Source organism: Cynoglossus semilaevis, chromosome 19 (assembly GCF_000523025.1).
Source record: "Cynoglossus semilaevis isolate Cse_v1.0 chromosome 19, Cse_v1.0, whole genome shotgun sequence".
NCBI classification, from domain to species: Eukaryota; Metazoa; Chordata; class Actinopteri; order Pleuronectiformes; family Cynoglossidae; genus Cynoglossus; species Cynoglossus semilaevis.
The window spans coordinates 5473131-5496918 of NC_024325.1; the positions used below are offsets into that span (position 1 = coordinate 5473131).

At 40.8% G+C, this 23788-nt stretch overlaps 1 protein-coding gene across 4 annotated transcripts in view; it reads right to left on the reverse strand.

The window, feature by feature from the left end:
* The window catches only part of robo3 (roundabout, axon guidance receptor, homolog 3 (Drosophila)), a 189914-nt gene that overhangs the window by 134981 nt on the left and 31145 nt on the right, over positions 1 to 23788 (reverse strand). For 2 of the 4 annotated variants that reach the window (XM_017041838.2, XM_008332477.3), the window contains 2 exons: positions 6798 to 6862; positions 5391 to 6117 (listed from right to left, as the gene is read on the reverse strand). In XM_017041838.2, the coding sequence (XP_016897327.1) occupies positions 5391 to 5544 (154 nt within the window). In that variant the 5' untranslated portion in view covers positions 5545 to 6117; positions 6798 to 6862. Of the gene's footprint in view, positions 1 to 5390; positions 6118 to 6797; positions 6863 to 23788 lie in introns of those variants that run through there. The other 2 variants (XM_025065899.1, XM_025065898.1) reach the window with 1 other exon arrangement.

A 23788-nucleotide genomic window follows, 5' to 3' on the forward strand; every position in this document is an offset into this window, starting at 1 on the left:
GCCGCCCCCCCCCCCCCCCCCCAGCACCCTGCAACTTGCCCTCCACCGCTTTGTCTGGCCAATCGTGGCTGAGCCCTTTCTAGTCATCGTCCCTTCTTTTGTTAGTCCACTACAAAGTCCCAGCTGCAGCTGCACTGCCAACATCAGCAGCAGCTCACTGAGAAAGGTCACATCTAATGATCCGGACGTCACGCTGGAGCTCAAACCAGCTTTGACAGGAAGTGCGGCACCCAGAGGAGAGGCCATGTTTGTGTCTGTGTTACTGCTGACTTTGAATTAGTGTATTTCCTCTGCCTTTCTAAGTTAAACTCTGAGCTTTGATCTCAAACACACACACACACACACCTCTGTGTACATCACTACACTCCTCACACACACCGACAGCAATTTAGGCAGGAGTGTTTCGCCCAAGGACACTTCAGTATGCAGAGTGAAGGGAGTGACCTTCTGGTTAGTCAATGACCCACTCTCTCCTTTCCCCAACCACAGCTGCAGTTGGCTGCTCGGCTCTCGGCTCAGTTAAGCTGAGGTGAGCATGAGGAGAGACAACTGGTGGTTCCCTGAGCTTGGCGCACGCTATGAATAAAGATGTTTGGCTTCCCAAAAGCTCTCCAGAACTCTATTAGTAATGCATTTCCATGAGCCAGACATTCCCAGTGAATACAAGAAAATACAGTGACAGAATCGTAGTGAGCACAGAGAGTAGTAAAGTAAAGTCTTATTGTTCCCATGGATTTAAAAAAAAATCGTATTACTCTACAATGAGAGTAAAAGGAATTTGAACATCGTATTGTGGCTGGAATGACGACTATATCTGGAACAGGATTTACACAGTTGGTCCGTCAGTTTAACAAGCATTAGATCATAACAATGATATTATATGAAAAAAAAGGAAAAGACAGGACAGATACAGGAGGTGTGAAGATGGGGAAACAGTAAGAAAAGACGTCCTGCATTTGAACTGCTATATCAAAGCCTTATCAATATCAAAGCCTAAGTTGGATTTGAGCGCTGACTTCAAGTAAAACCTGACTTCTTTTGTGTTCAATACAGTCAGAAACAATAATACAGTTTATTTGAAGGAGCCTTTCAGAACGCACAAGGACGCTGCAGCAAAACAGAGGAACCGACAACTTAACTCTTTTTTATTTAAAATGATATAAAGTCAGGACTAAAACAGAAAACTCCATGTCACTTAGGTTCTAAGTCAAGTCATGAATTTACATCAAATTTTGTGACAGGCAGTAGTGTCACACACCAATCACATCAATCAAATCTTGACACAAAGTGAGAGGAAATAATAAAATTCAACTATCAATGGACCTTTTCCTTAATGGTGCAAACTTGTAATAATTCAAACCAACATCCAACAATTTAACAATGTTCCCCAGAGGTTCTTATATCTTGTTTTCCAAGTTGGAACAAACCACCAAAATGCAGCAGAATTCTTTTGATACCACACACAGACGAACCCTGACACTATTGGACAGAACACTTCAATGTGATGTTTACCTTTACTGGTAGTCTTTCCTGAACTAAGGCTATATTGAGCAAATAGTGCCAGTGGAGAAATCGCTAATCCTGTTTCTGCAGTTGTTGAGATTAGAAAGAACTAGAAAGTACCCTTTTCATAACATTAAATAAATAAATAAAATCCTGGGAAACATTCTTACTTCCCGGTTGCAGAAGCAGCACTTCCAAGAATTGATTAGATAATAAATAAATCATTCAATATATCAACTCTATGTTGATATATTTTCATTAAAAACAATCATCCCTCTTCACAGTGCAGTACTGTCAGACAGACGCTGTCACATTAATGCTGTGACAGCGTCGTCCTTTCTGTCTGATGTTCCTAGTGAGTGAAAATCCCAGGCTCAAGGAGAAAAAAAGGTACTGAGCCGGCCTTATGAACTTCACCACTGCTGAATACAACAATAGAAGGCTGCACTGTATTTTCAAAATGAGTCGAGTGATGAGGCTGCGGTCTGATTAGAGTAACTCTTCATGGCCCAAAACGCCCCCCTCACTCTGTCCCTGTTTTCCCTCTGCACCTCGTATTTACACCTAAGCAGGTGCTGGGTTGAATCATTCTGTCCCACAGTGACATCATCAGTGAAGCATTAAACTCTAAGCCTCTGGTTCGGTGTTAAAGGAAGTTTAACCCTGCTGTCAAAGCTCCTGGTGGGATTCAGGCACCACGCTGACACGCCTCTCAGTAGTTTGGAGAGCCTGTGTTTGAAGTCAGCGGCACAAATGGAACAGGGCTGACTGTACGAAAGGCTGATCGGAGCTGATAAAGATTCAGCAAGCAGCTCCGCTCCACACTCTGCACAAATACAAGTCCGCAGTGGCTGAGATCTGTGTGTGAGTGGGTGTGGGTGGGGATTTGCATGGAGAAATATTTGGAAGTAATTAGCGATGAGAAATGCACGCACACATACACACACACACTGACTTAATGATGACTCCATGATAGATTTTTAGTGAACAGAGCAGAGGGGAGTCTTTTAAGGGGACAAATGTCTGTATTAGTTCCCATAAATTAAAATACATAAACACACATGCATAAAATTGTGGTGCAGCTGCAGACATTTGGTAACCAGCTGCATACATTCCCACATGCCAATGTATGTGTGGACACACACAAAGCAAAAGTCCAAGCATTTAAAATCCATATTCATCACCAGGAAGACAAGTGTCGTGAACAGTGGAGAAACAAACAGAGAAAGAAATAAAAAGGACCGTGTTCCAGGCTTGCTGCTTTTTCATTAAAATTTCCATATTTATTCAGAAGCCAGATATTCTCAATGCTCTGTTTCCAGAAAGTACACTGGCTCCCCAAAGAGCGCCTGTCTTAACACTTATTGACCCGTGCAGAGAATCTGCAGTCTCTTATGGATTATGGATGTATCACAGTCGGGCTCTGTGCCCACAGCACAATCAGGAGTGTGGAGATGAGGAAGTGTGGGTGAGTTGGCAAATTAAGGAGGTATCAATGCTTGGTAGGTTTCCACCTCGGTCCTTTTAAATAAAACAACAATAAAACGGACCATTGGAGTCATTTAACTTCGCCCGATAATCACCCCGCACAACAATCAGTGAACCGATCAATCGACAAACCCGTCTGTCAGTTGTAATCAGGTAATGGTCGGGCTCCGTGCCTCGGCTGTGGGAGTTGAAATCCCAGAGTAAACTGTCAATAGAGTTAAAGGAAAAGGTGTGAGGATAGAGCAGCACAGAGTGTGAATGAGTGAAAATGCTAATAGATAAAGTTGCCAGTGTCCAACAGTCCACTATATTGCTGTCTTTGAGCGAATTGTCCATTATTTCCTAAATTGGTTATTGGTCTGCATTGATTTTCTCATTGAGTCTCCCTCTGAGCTCCAGGTCGTCCCACAGAAGCTGTCCACCCACTGTTTTGCTTTCCAGCTTCTCGCCTGGATACCCACGGCTTGACCGCCACTGTAGACCCCCGTCCTCCCCCTCACCCCTCCCACAGACCAGCACACAAAGGCTGGGAAAACATCTCTATTAAAGTATAAGATAGAAATATAATGAGGCGGATCAATCCACACCAGGACAAGCAATGACAATGAGCCTTCTGTGGGAGTTAAATTGCTGGTTATACTTTTTTTGTTGGCAAACAGAGTCATTGATTTCTTTAGCAGCTGGAAATTTAGATACCAGTGTTTGCCTTTCCTTCTCTCTGTGTAGTCGATCCATAACCTCCTTATCCCTCACACGCATTTCACAATAGAAACAACCTAAATACTCCGTTTCGCTGATCTCTAACTCGTCAATCCATGACATCTTCCCACAGCTCCCTGAATGCATCGATGTCACTTAAAGGTTGCAGGAAGGAGAGACGGTGTTTGTGAGAGCTCTGGAGAGAGAGAACTCAGAGATTATGAAGTCAGTAGTACACCGGGCACGTCTGACTATCAGCCTATCAGTGGTCTCTGCAGCAGATAGATTCTTTTCAAATAGATTCATTGTTCCTTCTCCCCGTCTCATGCTTACTTTGTCATCGGGCTGTTATAGATCTGAGCAGTGCACCCCACGCTCAATCTACACTCCATTACAGCATGTGGATGGAAAAGGAGAAAAGAAGAGAAGTGTAGAGGGGCACTGAAGGAGAAGGAGAAGCCATAAACTCAGCATTATCAATAAAGCCGGCAGCAGCAGATCAGCTGCTCAGAGCAGGAGCATGGTACAGCTGCTGCTGCTGCTGCTGCTGATGCTGATGCTGCTGCTGATGCTGCTGCTGACGATGTTGCTCAGAAGCAATTTGAAACCTTTTTTAGATTAAAGGTGGATATTACAGTCATTTACAATTCAGGTAAATGTGTCCTTTGAAATATTTCCTTTGAAACATTTCCACACCATAGCAAAGAAAGAAAACCAAGAAAAGGGTCAGGGTTTGTAGAAAGAAAGAAAGAAAGAAAGAAAGAAAGAAAGAAAGAAAGAAACAAAGAAAGAAACAAAGAAAGAAAGAAATGTAAAAGGAAGGAAAGGACTTTGACCATGAAATACAGTGGTTTTACACATCTGTATTCATTAGTATACAGTGATATAAAGACAAAGCAGTCCTCATTAAAAGAAGATACAAGACTTTGGACTAAACACTATACAAAACACAGAGCGTTATGTTAAATGACCCCTCGCTCTTTTTTATATATATATAGATATATATACTCATTATGTTTATATATATATATATATATATTGTGAAAGAGAGAGAGAGTGAGAGCGAGAGCTCACAGCTCCCTCACAGGGAATTAAACCCTTGCCAACACACTATTAAGTCAAATTCCCTCCATAACTGTATTGAGCTGCACCTCACTCTGAGTGAAATTCATATACAGCAGCACAGAGACCAGTGCTGCAGGAATGAGCCTTGGCAGCGACTCAGAAGAAGAGAGAAAAGAGCTTAGTGGCAAAAGTTAAGAGGACGTGACAGCTCTGGTCCATCATGCCTGACAGCAGACAGCTCCATTTTACCAGCACCTACTGACTGCCGGCTCACGCCTCAGCAAAACAGAGCAGGTTATCGGGTTATGAAAGTCTCCAAATTTCTTTCTCTCCATCTTTGTCCGTCAGTCAAAATTTACTCACTGGCTACAAAACACACTGACAAGGCAAGGCATTATCCCACCGTGATTTCACTGTAATCAACTGCTGAACTTCATACTATAAGGGAGGTCTATGTACATAGACAGACAGCATGGGAATGAGTTATTTGACCATCAATTAATATTAAAAATTAAAATAAAATAAAAACACTAATAACTGATGATATACACGTGTGACATAAGGAAAGACCAACACAAGCAGGGAGAGGGGAAGGGATGCAGGAGAGAACACTGAGGTAAATGCCATCATCTTACCGTTGAAGCCGGTGAAGTTTCCCCAGTCCAGGAGAGAGCTGTTGAAGGACGGCAGAGACATGTTGTAGAACAGATCAGTGCCGTTGGATGGGTTTCGCATGGTGTCGCTGAACAGGTTCATCTGCAGCAGAGTCTTGATCAAATAGCGCAACATTTTGCCCCCTCACAGGGACCTGCACTCCTGTGGTCCTAAGTTCTTCAGTTCCTCAGCCTCAGTGAGAGTCTACAAACTGGTGACTGTCTCTGACTTCACCCTTGGTGAAAAAGCTGAAATAAAGAAGTGTCTTTCTATTTCCAGCGTGAAAAAGAAAATTTACTCAAATTGCCAAAAAAAGAGAGGAAACTGCAGAAAAATGAAATCAGGTTCAGGTGATGAATTGGTTCCTGATGTCAGAATAACCGTGGCCCCCCGCCCCCTGCTGTGAGTTCCTCCACTTCCTTGTCAGCATCGGATTGTTCGTTCCTCCTTGTTCCTTTTGTTCTGGGATCACATAACTTCACAGGCTGTCTGCCACCACACAAAAAGAACAAGCTCTCGCCGGTGTAAAAGAATCCAGCAATGTGATGATGACCCCTTTGGATTTGCTGCTCCGCGCTCTCCAACCCCTCCTTCTGGCTCCTCCTGTGTCCCTCCCTCCCGCTTTTGCAGCTCTCTTCCTCTCACTCTCTCTCTCTGACTGTGAGATGGGGTCCCCCGAGGGTCCAGGAGGGAGAGAGAGAGCAGGTGCTGTTGGCAATAAATGTTTAATTATTACATTAATAATCATCTCAAGAGGATCAGAGTGGGTATGGTGGGTAAGAGAGGGAGAATAAACTTCTTGTCACTGTTTTTTCCCACAAAACCCACACACATGCTCACATATGCCTATAGGTCATCTCATATACATAAATACAGTATGTGCCAGGACAAACAAACATGTGGACCAGTCAAACTCCAGCAGCGTCATGTGCTGCTGTGTTTGTCTTCCTACTTTTCCTGCATATACTGATGTACTGCATACAAATGTAAATGTTCTTTTTTTTCCCCTTTTTTGTTTTTTACCAAAAGCTGAAGTTTGCATGAGGAAAAAAAAGATTAGATTTAATAGAGCTGTGCAAAAAAGAAAAAAGAAAAGAAATGTCTGAGTGCTGCTTGGGGATGTGCAAAATTTGTTTTAAAAAAGAACTGGTGGAATCGATGCAGTCAAGTGCAGAAAATTACAATCCCAGGTAAAAATGTGTTGTCATTCACTGCACATAGGCTATTAAACGTCACAATTATGGCAGCGTGGGGAAAGAATAGATGTGACTGGTTTTAGACATTTAAATTATAAAACACTTTTTTTTTACTTTGTTACATAAGTGGGCAGAACAGGAAGTGAGCATCAGGGGCAGAAAGTTTATTTTTCAAAGTCCAAACTTAAATACCTTCAGTAATTCCAACACAAAATGAGGGAACACAGGCCAGGCAGGAACACAGGAAAGGAAATGGCCTGGAGTGGAGAGCAGAGAGAAACACAGGTGAGACGAGTGAGACTAACGAACAGGTAATCACAGGGAACAGGTGTAGGAGGTGACACTGATTAACACAGAGAAACAGACCAGAGGGAAGAGAAACAGATGGAGCTGATGGATATTATCAAAAAAAAATAGAATGTTTGTAATGGTTTTTTTATATATATAAATTCAACGCTGAGTTTATATTACAGTACATTAACCATAAAACAGATTAAACTTTAGAAAAAAATGAACAACAGCATCTTAATAATTTATTTGTGTTCCTTATTAGGGTATAGTATGCGGGTATTACAACAGAAATATAAATATAAAATCAGCCCCTCAGTCATTGTGCTGCGTGGTGATGAGAGGTACGGAGCTGCCATTAAAACTAAATTGAAAAATCTGTCAGAATGAAACCTTTGTGAAACTTGACAAAAACTATTCCTTACCTGCAGGTATTTATACTGAAATGTCAATTCAAATACAAATGTGTGAAATAAATGCATAAACATATTTAAAGAAAACTTCTTACAGAATAAATAAAACCACATGGGTGAGATATAATGGCCAAGACTGCAGTTTTAGAGGCTTTCAGCCTCAGTATACAGCAGGGACTGTAAGTGTGTGTGTGTAAGCCACTGTGTGAGTGTGAGTGTGAGTGTGAGTGTGCATATGCATGAAATAAATTTACCCACATGCCTTCAATCATGCTCAAGCATGCTACAGCGCTAATGCATGGTCCACATATCATCATTGAAATGCACGTGTGATTGTAGCAGTATGGTCGCATGTGGCTGGAAGGACCCCCCGCTGACAGCTTCAGTGTGAGGCCCATTAACGATGCCCGTCCCCCATCCGGATCCTGTCCTCCTGCTCCGTCCTGGTGACAATGGGAGCCATCACGCCAACAAACTTGCCGTGACGACCCCTCATAGTCTGTTTCTTTGCTTGTTTCCGGTCCCTACTCCTCCTTCTTATTAGAGGCTCTTCAATTCATGGGGCATCTGTGCCACCAATGTCCACACAGATTTCCCTGATACAGACACGGCGTGTACCACAGGACTTCAATGTGAAAGGCTTTAAAGGCTGCACCTCTCAGAAGACCTGGGAGCTAAACCTACTGTAACAACATTAGATTTACCAGGTTCATGAGCAGGTTACAGGAGAAAGAGCTCCTTCAACTCTCTACCACATTTGAATTCATGTTATATTGTGTGGGAAAAGTTTAAGGAAGCAGAGCAAGGTTACCGGAATACTGCAGATTCAAGGAGTCCGTGGGAACAGCACTGAGCTTAAGAGAGACGAGTGATACATAAAACAATACTCAGTGATGTCAGTGGCCTGCACCGATCTGAGCCCACCGGGTTTAGCTTGTCTTTTTTCATTAATAGCCACGCCAACTGTCTCCACCTGGGCTTGCAAAGGGGGATAAAGGAGTAATTCTGCTTTCTTTTTCACCTCAGATGTTAGCAGCTGGTCACAAGTATTCATGATGTAGCAGAAAAAAGAACAAGGTTCTAGGCATTTCAGTTGCCTAGAACCTGAAGTTCTTGTGTCCAGGTCTCAGCACCTGCCTTAGATTCCAGTGCTGATGACCTAGACTTTTAAAAACACAACAAAACATAACATAATAATGATGTTGTAACATTTTTTTTTAACACCCAACTGCACGTTTTTTTATGTCTAATAAATTACACATAATGAGCCAACTATAAAGATTCTTCTATGATGTGTGTGTAATCGCACACACTGTCCTCAACACCTCATAAGTCTCAGTAATAAGTCTCCAAGACAAAAATCTTGACAGTCATGTTTTGCTGAATAGGCAGACATTTATATTTTTTCTCAAAAAAAGAACCTCATATATATATATAAAACAGTTTTAATCTTTGTTTAATTAAATGTTGTTCTTCCTGTGTAGTCTTTTACCTTTGTACTGATTCCATCACAGTTTATTCTACATGGGCCTTGCACAAGCATCACTGCCGTTCGACAGCGCTGTATTTATCACCATTATTAAATCGTGACACCCGTTTTCTGTGTGAGCAAAATGGAGAACAGCGGGTATCTGCGTGGTGACCTCAGACTGAGGCGTGAAACCAGATTTCATGCAGATCCATCAGACAAAGGGATAAAGGGCTCGGTTCATCCCTTCATGCAAATGTAAATGTAGAGGCGGCTTATTAATGTCAACATCCCATAGGATCGATGTATGTGTTACAAGTCTTTAAACCAAAAGTGTTTCAGAGGAAAACAAATTTCTATTTTGCACAGATGAATTAAATACATATTCTTTTACGATGAAGTTCCAATGGAGACCAGTAGCACATTATTTTGCTCGTGAGCTGTAGTCAAACTGTGCTTTTGAGTTCATTAACAGAAAGATGAATTAGTTATTCAGCTCAAAGACCTGAAGTGCTGCCATGTTGGCAGTCCTGTGAAATACAGAGTTGAAGCTGAATACTAATGTCAGCATGCTAACATGCTTTAGCCGCAGTATGGATTTCCGCTAATGCTAGCAGGCTTATGCCAGCCATGTTCACCATGTCAGTTTGGACCTCGCTTGAAATTTATTTCACTATATTTTGGTTATGAGTCAAAACATTAAATATAAAACATTTTTAAACATTAAAATAGGAAGAATTTGTCTCTGAGATTTGAGTGTGACAAAAACGTATGCACAGCCACAAATTTTAAACCAACTTAGATCAGTTATTCACATGACATTTACATTTTCTTCAGTGTGTTGTATCTATGTGTGGGGTTTCTCTAGCTGTTTTCTTCCATTAAAAAAAAAGAAAAAAAAAAAAAACTTTTATATATACTATGTGATTAAATCCAGATTCTCTGATATTACGCTGTCTGAATCCTGATTGGATGCAGCAGTCATACAGTATGTGACTTTAACATCAATGAACATAAAAACAACCACATCCTGGTTGTGACTGCATTAAAGCAATGAAAAAAAAAATCACCTTTTCAAGGACATATAGTTAGAGTGATGAAAAAACTTTTTCTAACAGGAGTGATAATGTTTAAGAACTGTTAGATAGGCAACAGCCCCTCGACTTAAAATACATCAGGATGACTTCACAACAGCAAACCCCTTGACGTGTAAGAGTTTTGGATTATTGTGTCATATAAAGCATTCCTATCATTAAAAGTACCATGTGGTGCTAATGAACCCTAAACATGTTGTGAGGACAGTTGTTTTTCAGGGCAGGAAAAACTGCTGTTGGGCTAATGAAGGCACAACGCCGGCTTCTAAGGAAGTAATAAAACACAGCTTTGAAGATGGTGAAGAAGGAGGAAGTATGTGCTCTGTAGGTTACAACGTACTGCTTCCTTATGTTGCACTTACTGCTCGAGGCAGTGAAATCAATCACAATTATTGTAGAACCACACCGATTTAGACAAATAGTGACAAAGGTTCCGTCCAAAAGTACTGAAAACAAATAAGGTTTATGTCTGACACACTCATAAATGGACTGTGCTCTACTCCCCCCCAGCCCCACACTCACATATCCATACCACTATGACTGTGCAAATCTATACTGTCACACTCACTACTACTACTACTACTACTACTACTACTACTACTACTACTACTACTACTACTACTACTACTACTACTACTACTACTACTACTACTACTACTACTACTACTACTACTACTACTACTACTACTACTACTACTACTACTACTACTACTACTACTACTACTACTACTACTACTACTACTACTACTACTACTACTACTACTACTACTACTGCTGCTGCTGCTGCTGCAACCTGGCACTAATACTCGTGTGTTTGTTACTCCGGTGTCTACATGTTTAATATGTGTATTTCTTTCTGTGCCAAGATTGTTTTAGCATTTCTTATTTAGCATCATTTATTTCATATCCCTGCTCTGCTGCTGAGAAACAATGTTCATTTCACTTGTGTATTCCTACCTTGTGAAATGACAAATGAAGGTCTATCTATCTGGTAGAATCACTTGCCCGGGTCTAAGTGACAGTTCTCCTGTGTTCCAGCTCCTCTAGATGCAGCCAATGCCAGATCAATGTTTAGCTTCATGGTTTACAATAAAGGCAGGGTATAACAATTCTTTTTCTCATTTATGTTTAAAATCCCTTCACAGAGGCCCGTCGTGGCCAAGATGGTGTTGTTAAAGAAGCCGAGTCTTAAACATAGACATACTGACACATAAATGTAATTGCACTTTAAAATATCCTTTCCCATTGGAGCCACGTCAGTCTTAAAGTGAACAAACTCAGACTCATTTAAGATCTGGCATTTTGCCTTTGGCTGTGGATACTCCATTTACTCTGAGTGTTTAGTGTGTCTCCAGTGTGAATTAGATGATGCTGAGATTGAACTGCATTTTAGATTATGTTTCATACCTTTTATCGCAGTCCTTGAAATAGACTTGTGATTTTTTTATTATTTCTTAAAAAATTTGGATTGACAGTCTAGACCCATTGAGGAGGAGTTCAACAAAGTTAGACTCCTGATCTAGACTCTATTCTAGTTTGCACCACTGCACACAAACCTGACTGGAGACGTTCGTCTCATGCAGCCTTCGTTTCTTGTTAGAAGTTTTAAAAAAAATTTTTGGAGCTCTGCTCCTCACATGGTGAAGGACGTGAGTGGTGTAGCAACAGGCACTGCAGTACTTCAGAGTGTAGTCAGTCATTAGAGTTAATCAAAAGAAGTGTTCACTTAATCGGTCAGTGTGCTCTGACAGCCCAATCACTGAGACTGACACGGTTCAGCCTGCTGATGCAGAAGTAAGCAAAGAAGTAGGTTGAATGAATTCAGGATCCAGCTCAATAAAAACACTGGGCTTTAAAGTGAAAGAAAGTGAATACATTTGAAGAAACAAAACGTAATCGTTATCTGAAAATACATTTGTGTAAATTATGACATACAACCATTACTTTGAGTCATGTCATTATGCTGGAGATACAATAAATACAATATAATAATAACTAAAGTAAACAGTTATTGTATGGGGTATTCAGTACATACAGAGCTTATGATGTCATTGGTTTCAGATACAGTATGTTGAGATATGACCTTTTCAAAAGTGCAGTGTCATTAAGTTCAGACACGGGGCTAGGCCAGAAAGCCTAGAAAAGATTGACCATTTTGTAATCCTTTCGAGATTTCACTTTGAATTTTTCAGTGTTGATTACATTGAATGATTTCTCTTTACCCCACTGTGACTTTATAGACTGAATGAGGTTGTACAATGTCACCTTGCTGCATTTTTGGCAATCAGCTTTCTGTGTACCCGCCACGAATCAATGGAACAGCCTCAGTGGCTGCAGCTTAATCAGCTTCTTAAAACTCTGTTTACAGCTGTTCGTAATGGCACTCACTGGCTCTGGTATCATTTACAACAGCTCTCTTTCTCTTTTTATGCCACAAGAAGTGGCTTTGAAATGAAAAACTGTTATTTATTTCTTGTACAGCATCTGACAGTGACACTTGCATGGTCTGATATTGTATGGACTCTTTACAAAGGTATTAATAGTAAATATAAAGGTTTGTTGCTGCAGGTGACCAGTTTGTCAGTGGTGGAGTGATGTTTGGATGAATCCACAGAGGAAGGGTTCACAGGTTGAAGTAAAACGTGTTCTAATGTGTGGTTTAAAAAAAGGCTCAGTGTCTTAAAGACAGAAGGCTGTGATGGCGGTAACAGAGTTGAAGAGGGTAAAATCAGATTTAGATTAGATTAGATGTGCGGCCACTGAAAGTTCAAATATTTTGGACATAAAGTTGGACAGGTAAAAGAGAGATACTTTGAACTGAGTTGAGGAGAAGTAGTGGAACCGCTTGATATATGGTTTTATAAAAGCAGTTACCAGACTAAAAAAAGAGACATCTCCAAAGATGGCACGGACAGTGTGAAGGAGTACATGGAGTTGTGAAGTGTCACATTTGAGAAGGCCAAAAAAAAGGGTGAGTTGGAGGCAGACGATCCCCTGAGGGAACAGCTTAAAAAGAAGAATACAAAACTAGAGTGACTTCAGACTGTTCCCCTCTAGGGGATTGCGACAGCAGCAGGCTGCATAGGGATTTGGCTGATTTTATTTAACCCTTTTCCAAAGGTTTATATCACATATAAGATTACAGCAGCAAAGTTAGCAGCATGTTTAATGACCTGGCGTAACAATACGTATGACAGGTTGTGTTACCATCATGGGAGCTTTATCTGTCCCACATGGTTAATGGGCCTGATTTTACATCCAATGCAATTGATGCCATTCGTTGTCATATCATCTGCTCGGCCTGTCATGTTAATGACCCAGTGTGAAGCTTATTTCCAGTGTGTAAGCTTCAGCTGAGATAAAGTGTGCTTAACGTGTGAGCCGTCCTGAGGGGCGAGACGTGACTGTTGCCAACACCTGCAGTCAGACAGCCGTCACAAAAGGTAGCCATTCTCCACTGTGTGCCACACGGTGCCACAGAGGAACATCTGTGCCATGATCTGAGCATGTGCACTTCTGGGGGTCTGCTGCTGCTGCCGCCCCCCCCTCCCCCCCTGGGGACCCTCCATCCTAACCAGATGGGTTGTGGAGAGCTGAAGACAGGAAGAGACCAAGTCCAGTGTCCCTACCAGGTTGCAGGTGTGTGGCACTCTGCCCCCCCACCTTAGTCTTGGCTCCTTCACTGACACATCAGGAGAAGGAGAGAGTAATTGGGAGGTGTGGGGGTCTGTTTTGGCATAATATATTAGATGCCAGTGACTTGCATTGGCAATCATTTGGCATGAGCCACAGCAAGGGCTTGGTTCACTGCCCATATGCCAGGGTGTAGTAATTGGTACCTCTGTTGTCTACATTTAATGTATCGGCCAGCAGGACAGGTCTCCTGAGCAAAATGGACAATGTCTCTCTCTCTGGGATACAGTGTCCAATCACTCCTCACACAAAGTGGCTCTTCAGGAAACCCTGCGGATGCCTTATTTTCTCCAATTGCCTTGTTACCTTACAGCCGGCATCAAAGCAAATAAGAAGCCTACCGCTGAGGCAGAGGCCCAGCTTTGACATACAATAACAGATGAACAGATATTGGTCCTCTGGTTGAGAACAACATGGAGGGTCTTCAAAATCAAAGTCCACAGACTGTTTTACTAAAAACAACGGATCACCACAGATTTTGATCTATCTATCTATCTATCTATTTAACCTTTCACTAAACCAGTGACCAATGAACTTGGAGATTGTGAAACTGAATAATCATTTTTGTTCACACTTTGCCTGTGTCACGTCTTTGTAGGGAGTCGTTCAATAAACAATAATTTATTTATTTTTTTATTGTCCTGTATTTGACAATTGAACATTTGTTTTTTGATACGCAATTAATATGAAAAAAAAGGTTGTGGTGAAAGGCTTTAAATTCAGTTGCAGATTTTGGTAAAAATACTAATATAATGAAACTATATCACCTAAGAGCAGAAAAGGTTCTTGTTGGTTTGTATTTCTTTCCACTACAAATCACAGAGCAGGAAGGATAACCATAAATGACAGGGCCAATACGTTTAGTCAGGGGATTATTTAATCTCCAGGGGCCCAAGTTACATGCAAGGCCACAAGGGGAGGAAGTTAAACAAAGCACCACCCGCACCCCTCGGCCCCACTCTCTAAACCCTGAGCAAACTCTGGGTAATTGCACAACAAAAGCACAATTAACCACAAGTCCATGGGCATTAAGTGGTCAAAGATGGACCTGTCATTTATTCTATCAGATATTTGCATCTCATGAATTTCCTCCTCGTGCCTTTTAATATCAAATATCTCCCTTTTTCTGATTTTCATATCATTTATTTTCAGATGAATGCAGATAAATGTAAAGTACTCATTTAAATATGCATTAGTATTGTGACCAGCTCCACCTTTTCAAACAGCATGGGTAATTTTACTAAGCCCCAGACCATGTCTCCTCCCATGGGTTGGACTCTCCCAGTCTTGCGGCAGAGAGAGATGCCATTTTCAAGTGTTTCTTGAAGACTGACCCCTAACAACCTGCAGCAGACACTTTGATGTGACTCGGCTGCAAAAGGACCTCGTGTCATTAAAAGAGATGGGTTCACATTGTCACAATCAGCACATATGGACCTTCAAAACACTGGAGTTCAGTCCAATCAGCGCTGGCAGAGAAGGTATTGCAGGAAAAGAGAGAAGAGGTCTGCGTCATATTGATTGGCACCAACAAGTGAGCGTTGTTTGTCAGCCTTGGAATGTAAAGGAGAGGACAACTTTTGAGCTTGATTGCCTTCCCACAGTGTTGTGCACAGTGGAGAGCAGGCTTCAAAGAGGCCGTGCCATTCAGGGAAAAAAATCAAAGTGTAAAAATCAAAAATCAAAATAAAAAGTGCCTGTCACAGCTTAATTAGTGAAGTAACCAAGACTCACCTGGTGAGATGTTACCACCTTAGCTGTCAGAAGAACATCACATCTATTAAATGTCAAGAAAGTGGTGTGTTGCTGAAAACATCACCTGATTCTCAAAGGAAATTATTCACATCTGGATGCTAACAGATCTCTAAACAGAGGGATTTCTGTGGAATTCCTACAAACCAAACTATAACCTTGTCTCAAAGGTGAATGTAGATTTCCAGGAACACCAGAAACCAAACTCTACTGTCCGATCTCAGTCATTCAGCTGGTTTTTTTCACAGCAGTTGAGACATAGGAAACTGAGCTGCTGTGGTTTCTGAAAGGTGTTTCACCTCTACACCCAGAGACCTCTTCAGTTCTAGAGCTGAAGAAACTGTTGAAGCCAAAGACCATGAGGTTTTTTGAGAGCCATCAGCTACAGACAAGGATGGAATCTGTAATCTTTTAGCTATAAGGACAATGACCACTCTGCTTTTTGTCTTTAATCAGCTTTGTCTTTAAATGTTAACCACAGCAATTGTTCTTAATTGATTTTACATTAAATGGACATAAACTGACTCAGTGATATGCATGATCATTGACCTTTTTACGTTATGCTTCCCCTGTGGTGCGGGATATAACAGATGAATGACTATAGTGAATAGGCGTAGTGAATGGACGTAACTACAGCTGACAAAAGCTGTATATTTAATGTGGACTAATGAGCATTAATCACTCTACTATATTTGAGACAATTATCTGTATAGTAAGATAGCAGGAACAAGAAATAAAAGTTTAAATATGTTTCAAAACTTGTTTATAGGTTATTGGAAATGTTCGTACAGAGTTCACTTTAGCTATTAAAATCCAGAGTATTACACTCCAAGTTCTCTGTGTTTAGAATGTAGTACTGAATTTCGAAACACACGAACATGGCTGCATATACAGTATATGTTATAAACTTTGGCGTTCATGTTGGTGTGGTTTCTGGTGTCTCTCCTCACTCAACATGAAGAGTCCATGTTTATTAGTGGTATTAACATTTTTAATATCCACACACACAGATGTTTATGTTCATGCAAACACAGAAAGCATAACTTATTATTAAGAGCCAGTGCAGGTCCGACAGCTGCCAGCCTCCACATCCTCACCCATTCTGCGTCTCCCCCTCTGGGGGGCCGCAGGCCGATGAGCCGTGCACTGTAACAGGTAGACTCCCCAGGTGCAGGACCCTCCTCCCAGATCACCAAGCTATTGCAACCCAGCCCAACAAAGCTGAGCTTAATTAGCTTGTGGGGGGGCTACTATTGTCCAGTAATGAGTGTTGGTGTGAGTGATGTCAAAGCGTGGAGGGATGTGGAATGAGGGGTTCAGGGGGCTGGGGGGGTGATGGGGTTCTGGTAGTGAATTATGGATTTTAACCATCTGGCCACGCAGGAAGGGCGGGGAGAGGATGATATGCCTGACGGGTGACTTTAACAAAGATGTGGCAAGAGAGGGGCGTGTCCGAGATCACAGGCTGAATTATAGCAAGCGTGACTGGACTATTGTGTGGCGTGATGGCTCGGTTATTCACAGCTGGGGCAGACCAAATTGTTCTTTTATATTCCTTTATTCTCCTTTATTGGAGCCAGAGGGGGCTTGAGAAATGATTAACAAGATGGACCCACGACAGCCTTTCCCTCTCAATTTAGTCCCCATCCATTTATTTTCTCTACTGTCTCTGTGATGCAAATGCTCAGACCCTGCCTGGTTAACTGTGCCATCCATGCTCAGACCCCAGAAAATTGCTTGGAATAACAAAACGGGTTCAGAATATAATTGAGGCCCAAAATGTTTGTTTTAAGTTTTGTGCAAAAAATAGTGTTTTGTTATTGTGGGAATCACAAGTTTATATAACTTTTTGCCATAAACTTAGGAAAACTCTGCACTCATCTTTGGCTGTTTCTAATTAAGCTGTTACATATTACATTTTTCGTTTTCAGTTAAGTCTGCTCTGGACAACAACAAAGTTACATATGACTGTGTAACAACAAGAGTTAGACTGAATTCTATCACCCGTCATGGTTTTAATCGCAATCTTTCACTGTTATGTTTCTTCCATCTGGTGCCCATTTTGCAGTTCACCGCCCTTTGCTCCTCAGGGAGGGTCAGGAGCAAGAGAACCCAGGGCCAGCTTAACAAATCCTCTGGAAAGGCACTGAGCCCTCCTGCCACTCCATAAACTCAGCAAGAAGGATTTTCCTGCTAATTAGTGCAGAGAGCAGTGAGAGTGGAGTGGCTCTTTTGCAGCCACCCACTGGCCTTCCTCCACCACTGGTCCCAAACACTCTCACATCTTTTACACCAAAGTCATTAGCACGGCTGCCCACTGGCAATGGCTATATGTCAGCCCCTCAGGAAGTGACAGTGATTGTAGCAGTGATGGCATTATTTAATGCATGCGTCCTGAAATCAGAGACGTTCACTTTATGATGACTAACGTTGTCCTGACCACAAAAACAAAACAAGAGCTCAAGCAGCTCTATTATCTTTTATCATCAGATTGGCTTTCAGTTGACCTGCTAAAGTTAGACAGTGTATCACCGTACGGCACCATGAGGTGGAAACCCGTCTTCTGCAAACGTATAAGTGATGATTAAAAGGTAAGAGCTGCAGGAATGACATGAAGAAGCAGAAGAACAAAGAAGTCCATATTAAATCGTTTGGTAAGTCTAATGGCCCAGGCACCCTNCACACACAGGCCTCAGCTCTCAGTGGAACAATGCACAGCAGATCATTTAATTAAGTCAGAGATCATTAGGAGTCTGGTTAAGATTTGATGCTTGATCACCTTTTGTGCAGCAGTCGACCTTCCTGCATTTAGATCAGGAAACAACAGCAACCACAGAACTCAGAGAATGCCCCTACAACTAATGTTGTTTTTTGTTTGTTTTGTTTTTTGTTTTTTTTGAAAAACTGCACATGTACAGTTGGATTTTATCAAAGAAAATGTCATTGTGAGAAATGTTCTAATATGATTTGTTATGATTTGATATGACACATTGGTATTTTACACTGTTAGTCATTTACCTTTTTTTGAGGTAAATGTTAGTCATTTACCTTATTTTTATAGGATCTTAGTCAAACACAATAAGCAGTCAGCAGTATAAAAACTGACAGAATCAGGACTGATCATTCTGTCATTCACACATTTCAAATTCCCATTAATGTCCAGGAGTTAAAGGCTCGTGATTTTTCCTCATACTCATATTTATTTTTCACATCTTTGTCTTTGGTGACTGTCATAGAGAGGCTATATATAATTTATATAATTAATCAAAATTTGGCTTGAAAACAATTTTAGTGAAAAAAAACCCTAACAATGAGAATTTAGTCTCTCTAGATTTTCAATAATGCAAAGCGTTCCATGTTTGTTTATCATTTAAGAGCTCATGTGTTTGTCTCCCCAAAGCCATGAATGATTACTGTTCCTTGGAAGGGGGAGCCCTCTAATTAGTCTGGGCTCTCAGGGGAGCCGTTACCACAGGGGAATCTTGCCCCTCTTTATTAGCCTGTTTTAAAATTGACGAAGAACAGAGACGGAACGTGGCAATTTGGTTTCCACTGACAGGACACCAGCGTCTGTGAATATGCATGCTGAGCTGTGAAGTATTTGGAGGGTGTGGGGATATTTCTGATGGGGGTGGGGGGTGATGGACGACCACAGAACAGCATCATCTGGGGTCCCTCACAGTGTAACAAAAGTGGAATCAAGTTCCATTGGACTGATTGTGGTATTGTTTAGTAGAGGTAAATGTTCAGCAGTAAAGGTATAATAATACATTAAAAAAAAGAATAAACTGTAATTAAGTTGTTTTTTAAAGTTAATCCTCCTCTGTAATTCACTTTGGATAAAAGTGTCTGCTGCATACATGAATGTAAATGTAAAGTAGTTCATAGTTTATTTGGCAATTTCTCAAATGTATTTATTCCTGTCCGTATACCTGAGGTGAACTGAGACACCCAGGGACTAGAGATGACCAGGTCATTTTAGATGTTTTATTTTCACATTCTACCGGTTTATCTGAAGAGTACCAGTTTAATAATGCACATCCATAGCTAGGGGGTGCTGGTGTAGCCACCCCAGACTGTTAATCATGTCGTAGTGCAACAACATTTTATTTTAAATTTGAAATTATGTTAGAAAAATCACTTTCCTTCTTAAATTGAACCCATTCATTTCACAGTCAGGTTTTATTTCTTACACTACACTAGATCTAACAGATGAAGCAGCAAAATGGAGAAACTATTTCCTATTAAGAATAAACTTAATCCCTGCCGTTTCCTCAGCCTTTTTTTTAACCACCACTTTGAAAGATGCTTTAATTAAAAGTCACTATAGAAAATGAACCCATTACACTGCACCACTGTCTGCTCCAGTCTATTCTTGTATCACTTTCTCCTTGAGTCAATATTCATACGCCTATCAGTGTGTCCCGACTCAGCTGCTCATTTGGAATGATGTTGGATGAAGAGGCACATCACAGGGGCCGACTAATTTCCCACCCTGATGCCCCTGCTCCAGTCATCCTTGTTGGGAATGGAGAGATTAAGGCAAGGAGAGACATATGCCTTCAAGCACTAACCTTGGAGAAAACCCCAGACTCAGAGTTTCCTCCTCAAGAGGATTCAGATGAATACCGAGCCTCTAGAAAAATCCCAAAACTCAATTACAGAAAGGGATTATGTCCTGCAGACCACAGGAGGATAAACTCAAATTGACCATGGGTGTGTCCAAGTATATGTTTTTGTGAATACAGAAGTAGAAGAGGTTGTTAATGGTTTCACACTCACACTCACAAACACACAAACTGTACTTCTGTATACTTTATCCAGAAGTCTATCGAGAACCTTAAAGAAAAACTCAGTTCATCTTAAATGATTTTTATGAATTAGTAAATAATTACTTTTACTGGACATGGGATAAATCTTGTTTTTTTTATTTTCAACCTACCCAACTTTAACCCAAATTATTATTACCAGTGCCATGCAACACAAATCACTTTTGCATTTTAACTGCTGGGTTAAAAGAAAGTTCAATTCCTGTCATGTCAGATTCCTGTTAACCACACCAACAGAGCAATATGTTGCTAGATATAATAAAAATAAACAAAGTTCCATTAGTCCAGTACCTGAAAGGCTGATCTAACCTTTACGTTTATACAAGCTGATGATAATATCTGTGCATTACTTCCTAAATTATTTGCCATCAGTCATTGTTCTAACTTGACAGAACAGTATCATTTTGTATTCATCTATTGTTAACAACCAACAAAAACATGTAAACCAGTGTTCATACAGACTAGGGAAAACCTTACTGTTTTGATTTGTCAACATTGATATAACTATATTGAGTTTTATTAGGTGAATAGTCTTCACTGGGGTCCATGTAGCTGTGAAGGGATTCCATTGGAGCACAGGTGAAGGCTGCTGTAACACAATATGAGTGAAAGTGAATCTCATCGCTTTTATTAATATGATGGCTCAGCAGTATTTCCTGCAAAAACGAGTCATTTTGAAATCTGAAGTCTATTTTTGCACACTGCTGAGACAGAAGAAAAACAGTTTTGATCGTTTGTGTATGTCCTGTATGTCGAACGACAGAATGGACTAATGAAACATGGCAGTGAACTGCAGTTTGCACAGTTCCTACATTGACTTATTACTGGGTGGTAAAAGTGTTATTTTAAAGCTCAAAAATCTTATGTGTTGGCAGAGTGTGACAGCTAGACTGAGGCTGGAGATTTGTTTCCACTGGATCATTAACACTGAACAGCAGTAGGCTCATGAGGAGCACTACATTCTGATGTAGCTGCGTGTTTTATAGTTTTACATCAACTGTCAATAAAGTATTTTAAATCTCAATCTCAATTTGTTTACATGGAAAAACTGCTTCTCAAGGAACACAAAGCAGGAGAGAATTTTGCTAACGCAATGCAGCTCTGCTTCCTGTCTGTTCAGTCAGCCAAGTTTCAAATTGCAAATAATGCAGACCAACCATAGGGGAGTATGAATCACTGTTGTAAACATATAACATCATCTTTTATGTAAGTCAATGAATTCTGTAGCCATTAAATCCACTTTCATGTGACAAACTTTAAAGGGAAACAGCCTTTTCTCTGCCATTATAATGAAGAGATAAGGTAAAGGTGCTCTTTGTTATTCTCCTCCTCTTCGACACCAGGGGTCACATGTGCAGCTGCATTTGTGGGGCATTAGTACTTCATGATAATCAAAGGCAGGGCACAGACAGGGAGGGATGCAGGGATATAAAGTCCCCTCTGCACCCAGTGCCTTTTAATTAGGCTCACAGCAGGGACCCTCACCGACACACACACACGCCCGTCATCACTCACACACAGATGCATGCACACACTTATATAAAGTGACAGTCACATATATTTTTCAGCTTCATTATTCTAGTGTAACTGTCATCCCTGTGTTCTGATGAGCTGTCTTCTGTCCTCACTCTTATCAGGAGCCTAGAGAAGGTTTATTCTGATGCTTTGTGACCTCTGCCTTTTGGCTAACGCTGTTCTGTCTCAGGCTTTTTGTCCAACAAAGGGGATTACAGTCGTCAAGCATGTTCTGGGGCATCAGTGTATAACCTCTAAGGTATTGCATCCTCGTTCTCTGAAATGCATAGATCTACATGTTTTAATTCAAAGGAAAGGGAGACAAAGAAGAAGTCAAGATTAAACCAATGTGTCCTCATCTGTCCTCAGGAATAGGAATAAACTAAGACCATTTTTGATCAGCCCACATTTCCAGTCTGATTATCATGACTGTAAAGCTTCAATCATAAGGGTTTCATTTACTGAAATGCAGCCTGTAATCAGCTTGGACTTCTCATGTGTTAGCTGACATTTGATCATGTGACATTTGACATAGCTCAAAAAATGTCACGACAGCAGGAGTCAACCCGATCCAGTACAAAAATTCCTTTCCAAACAGACGCAGTATCAAATGTCCTGCAAATCTACTTTGACTGACAAAACTTTACTTTTTAATAATACCTGATCATAAGAACTGCAGTGAGTCTTACTGTATAATCACTTTATATGACCTTCCTCGATCAACTACGAAGTGATGGCAGTGAATTATAATGAAGAGAGTGAAGGAAGATTCTTTAAGACATGAAGGTCAAAATAATACACTTTTATCCATTTCACTCTTTCGCTTTAAGGAAGGTTTTACGTATTATGAATATCAAGGACATTGTATGAACTTTATTCTTACTGTGAGTCTGACAATAATTTCTCAATATAATAAAATGAAAACAGGGATTCTGAAACTTTTTAGCCTGAGCCGAATCATGGGTGTTTGTGCAAAAAAAAAACTTTTAGGACTTTTGTACTTTCACCAGTGAGGCTTGAATATTAAAATAAAACTGACGGAAAATTATTTCTTCATGTAATGTCATTAAAAGTAACCTTGACTATCTCCTCTGCCAAAACAGCCTTCCCACAAAGCAGAAAGAAAGACGATAGACAGAGAGAGTCGGCCACACCAGTCAGGTCAGCAGGAGAGGCTAATGGTCTATTGAGCTGAGGACAGGTCAAAGGTCATGAAGGCACGGTTGTTCAGCTGCTCCACACCTGGGACCAAGAGTGATAGGTCTGACTGCTTTTTTCCTCCATGGTACAATCCATTCTCATCGAGTGTACCTCTTCAACCTCACTTCAGGAATTATTACACCCCCAAAAGCAAACCTCAGAGACAGGGTGTGGCAGACAAAGATCCAGAGACGATCATCAGAAGTCACTCATTCACTTATGTCCACTGTTCTCAATTGTCCTTCTACTGATGCCTGACATTCGGGGATTTGAAAGCCACCCAATAAATCCTGCATTGGTGAAGGCAGGCATATGTAATAGGTGTGTGAATAATTCTCTTTATTAAACCAGAATCATCTGTTTGTTTGTTAGTTTTTTTATATATAGATATTGGCTCTATCTGAGATTGTGCTTTGTAGAGATAAAAAGGAAAACAAGAACAAACGCACATTTGAATTTATGAATTTTACATGCCACTGATATTGCAGACATTATCACTGGGTGCTTATTTGTTTCTTAATCTATCATTCATGAGATGGTAATGAGCTGAGAAATGTGTTTAATTTAAAACGCTATTTGGATACATGAGGTAATTGGGTAATGGTGCCCAGCTGATGACATCTCAGAACTCTTTAGTGGCAGTCTTAAGACAATATGGTTTAGTCATTTTTCTCTAAAGTTGGACTGTACTAGAAGCATGACCGGAAAGAGATTACATCCATTTCTTATTTTGATTGGACAAACTATTGTATTTACCTCAGAAAAGAAAGATTCTACCAACACAAACCTACATGCAAGAACCTAAGTCCCATGAGGCCAACATCAAGATCTGGATGGTTGATCTTAGAGGATTAGTATATAAAATGTAGCTCTTCATTCAAGTGTTAAGTCTTGTAATGCTTGAACTTGGTCTCCCTCAGTCCCCAGCCAG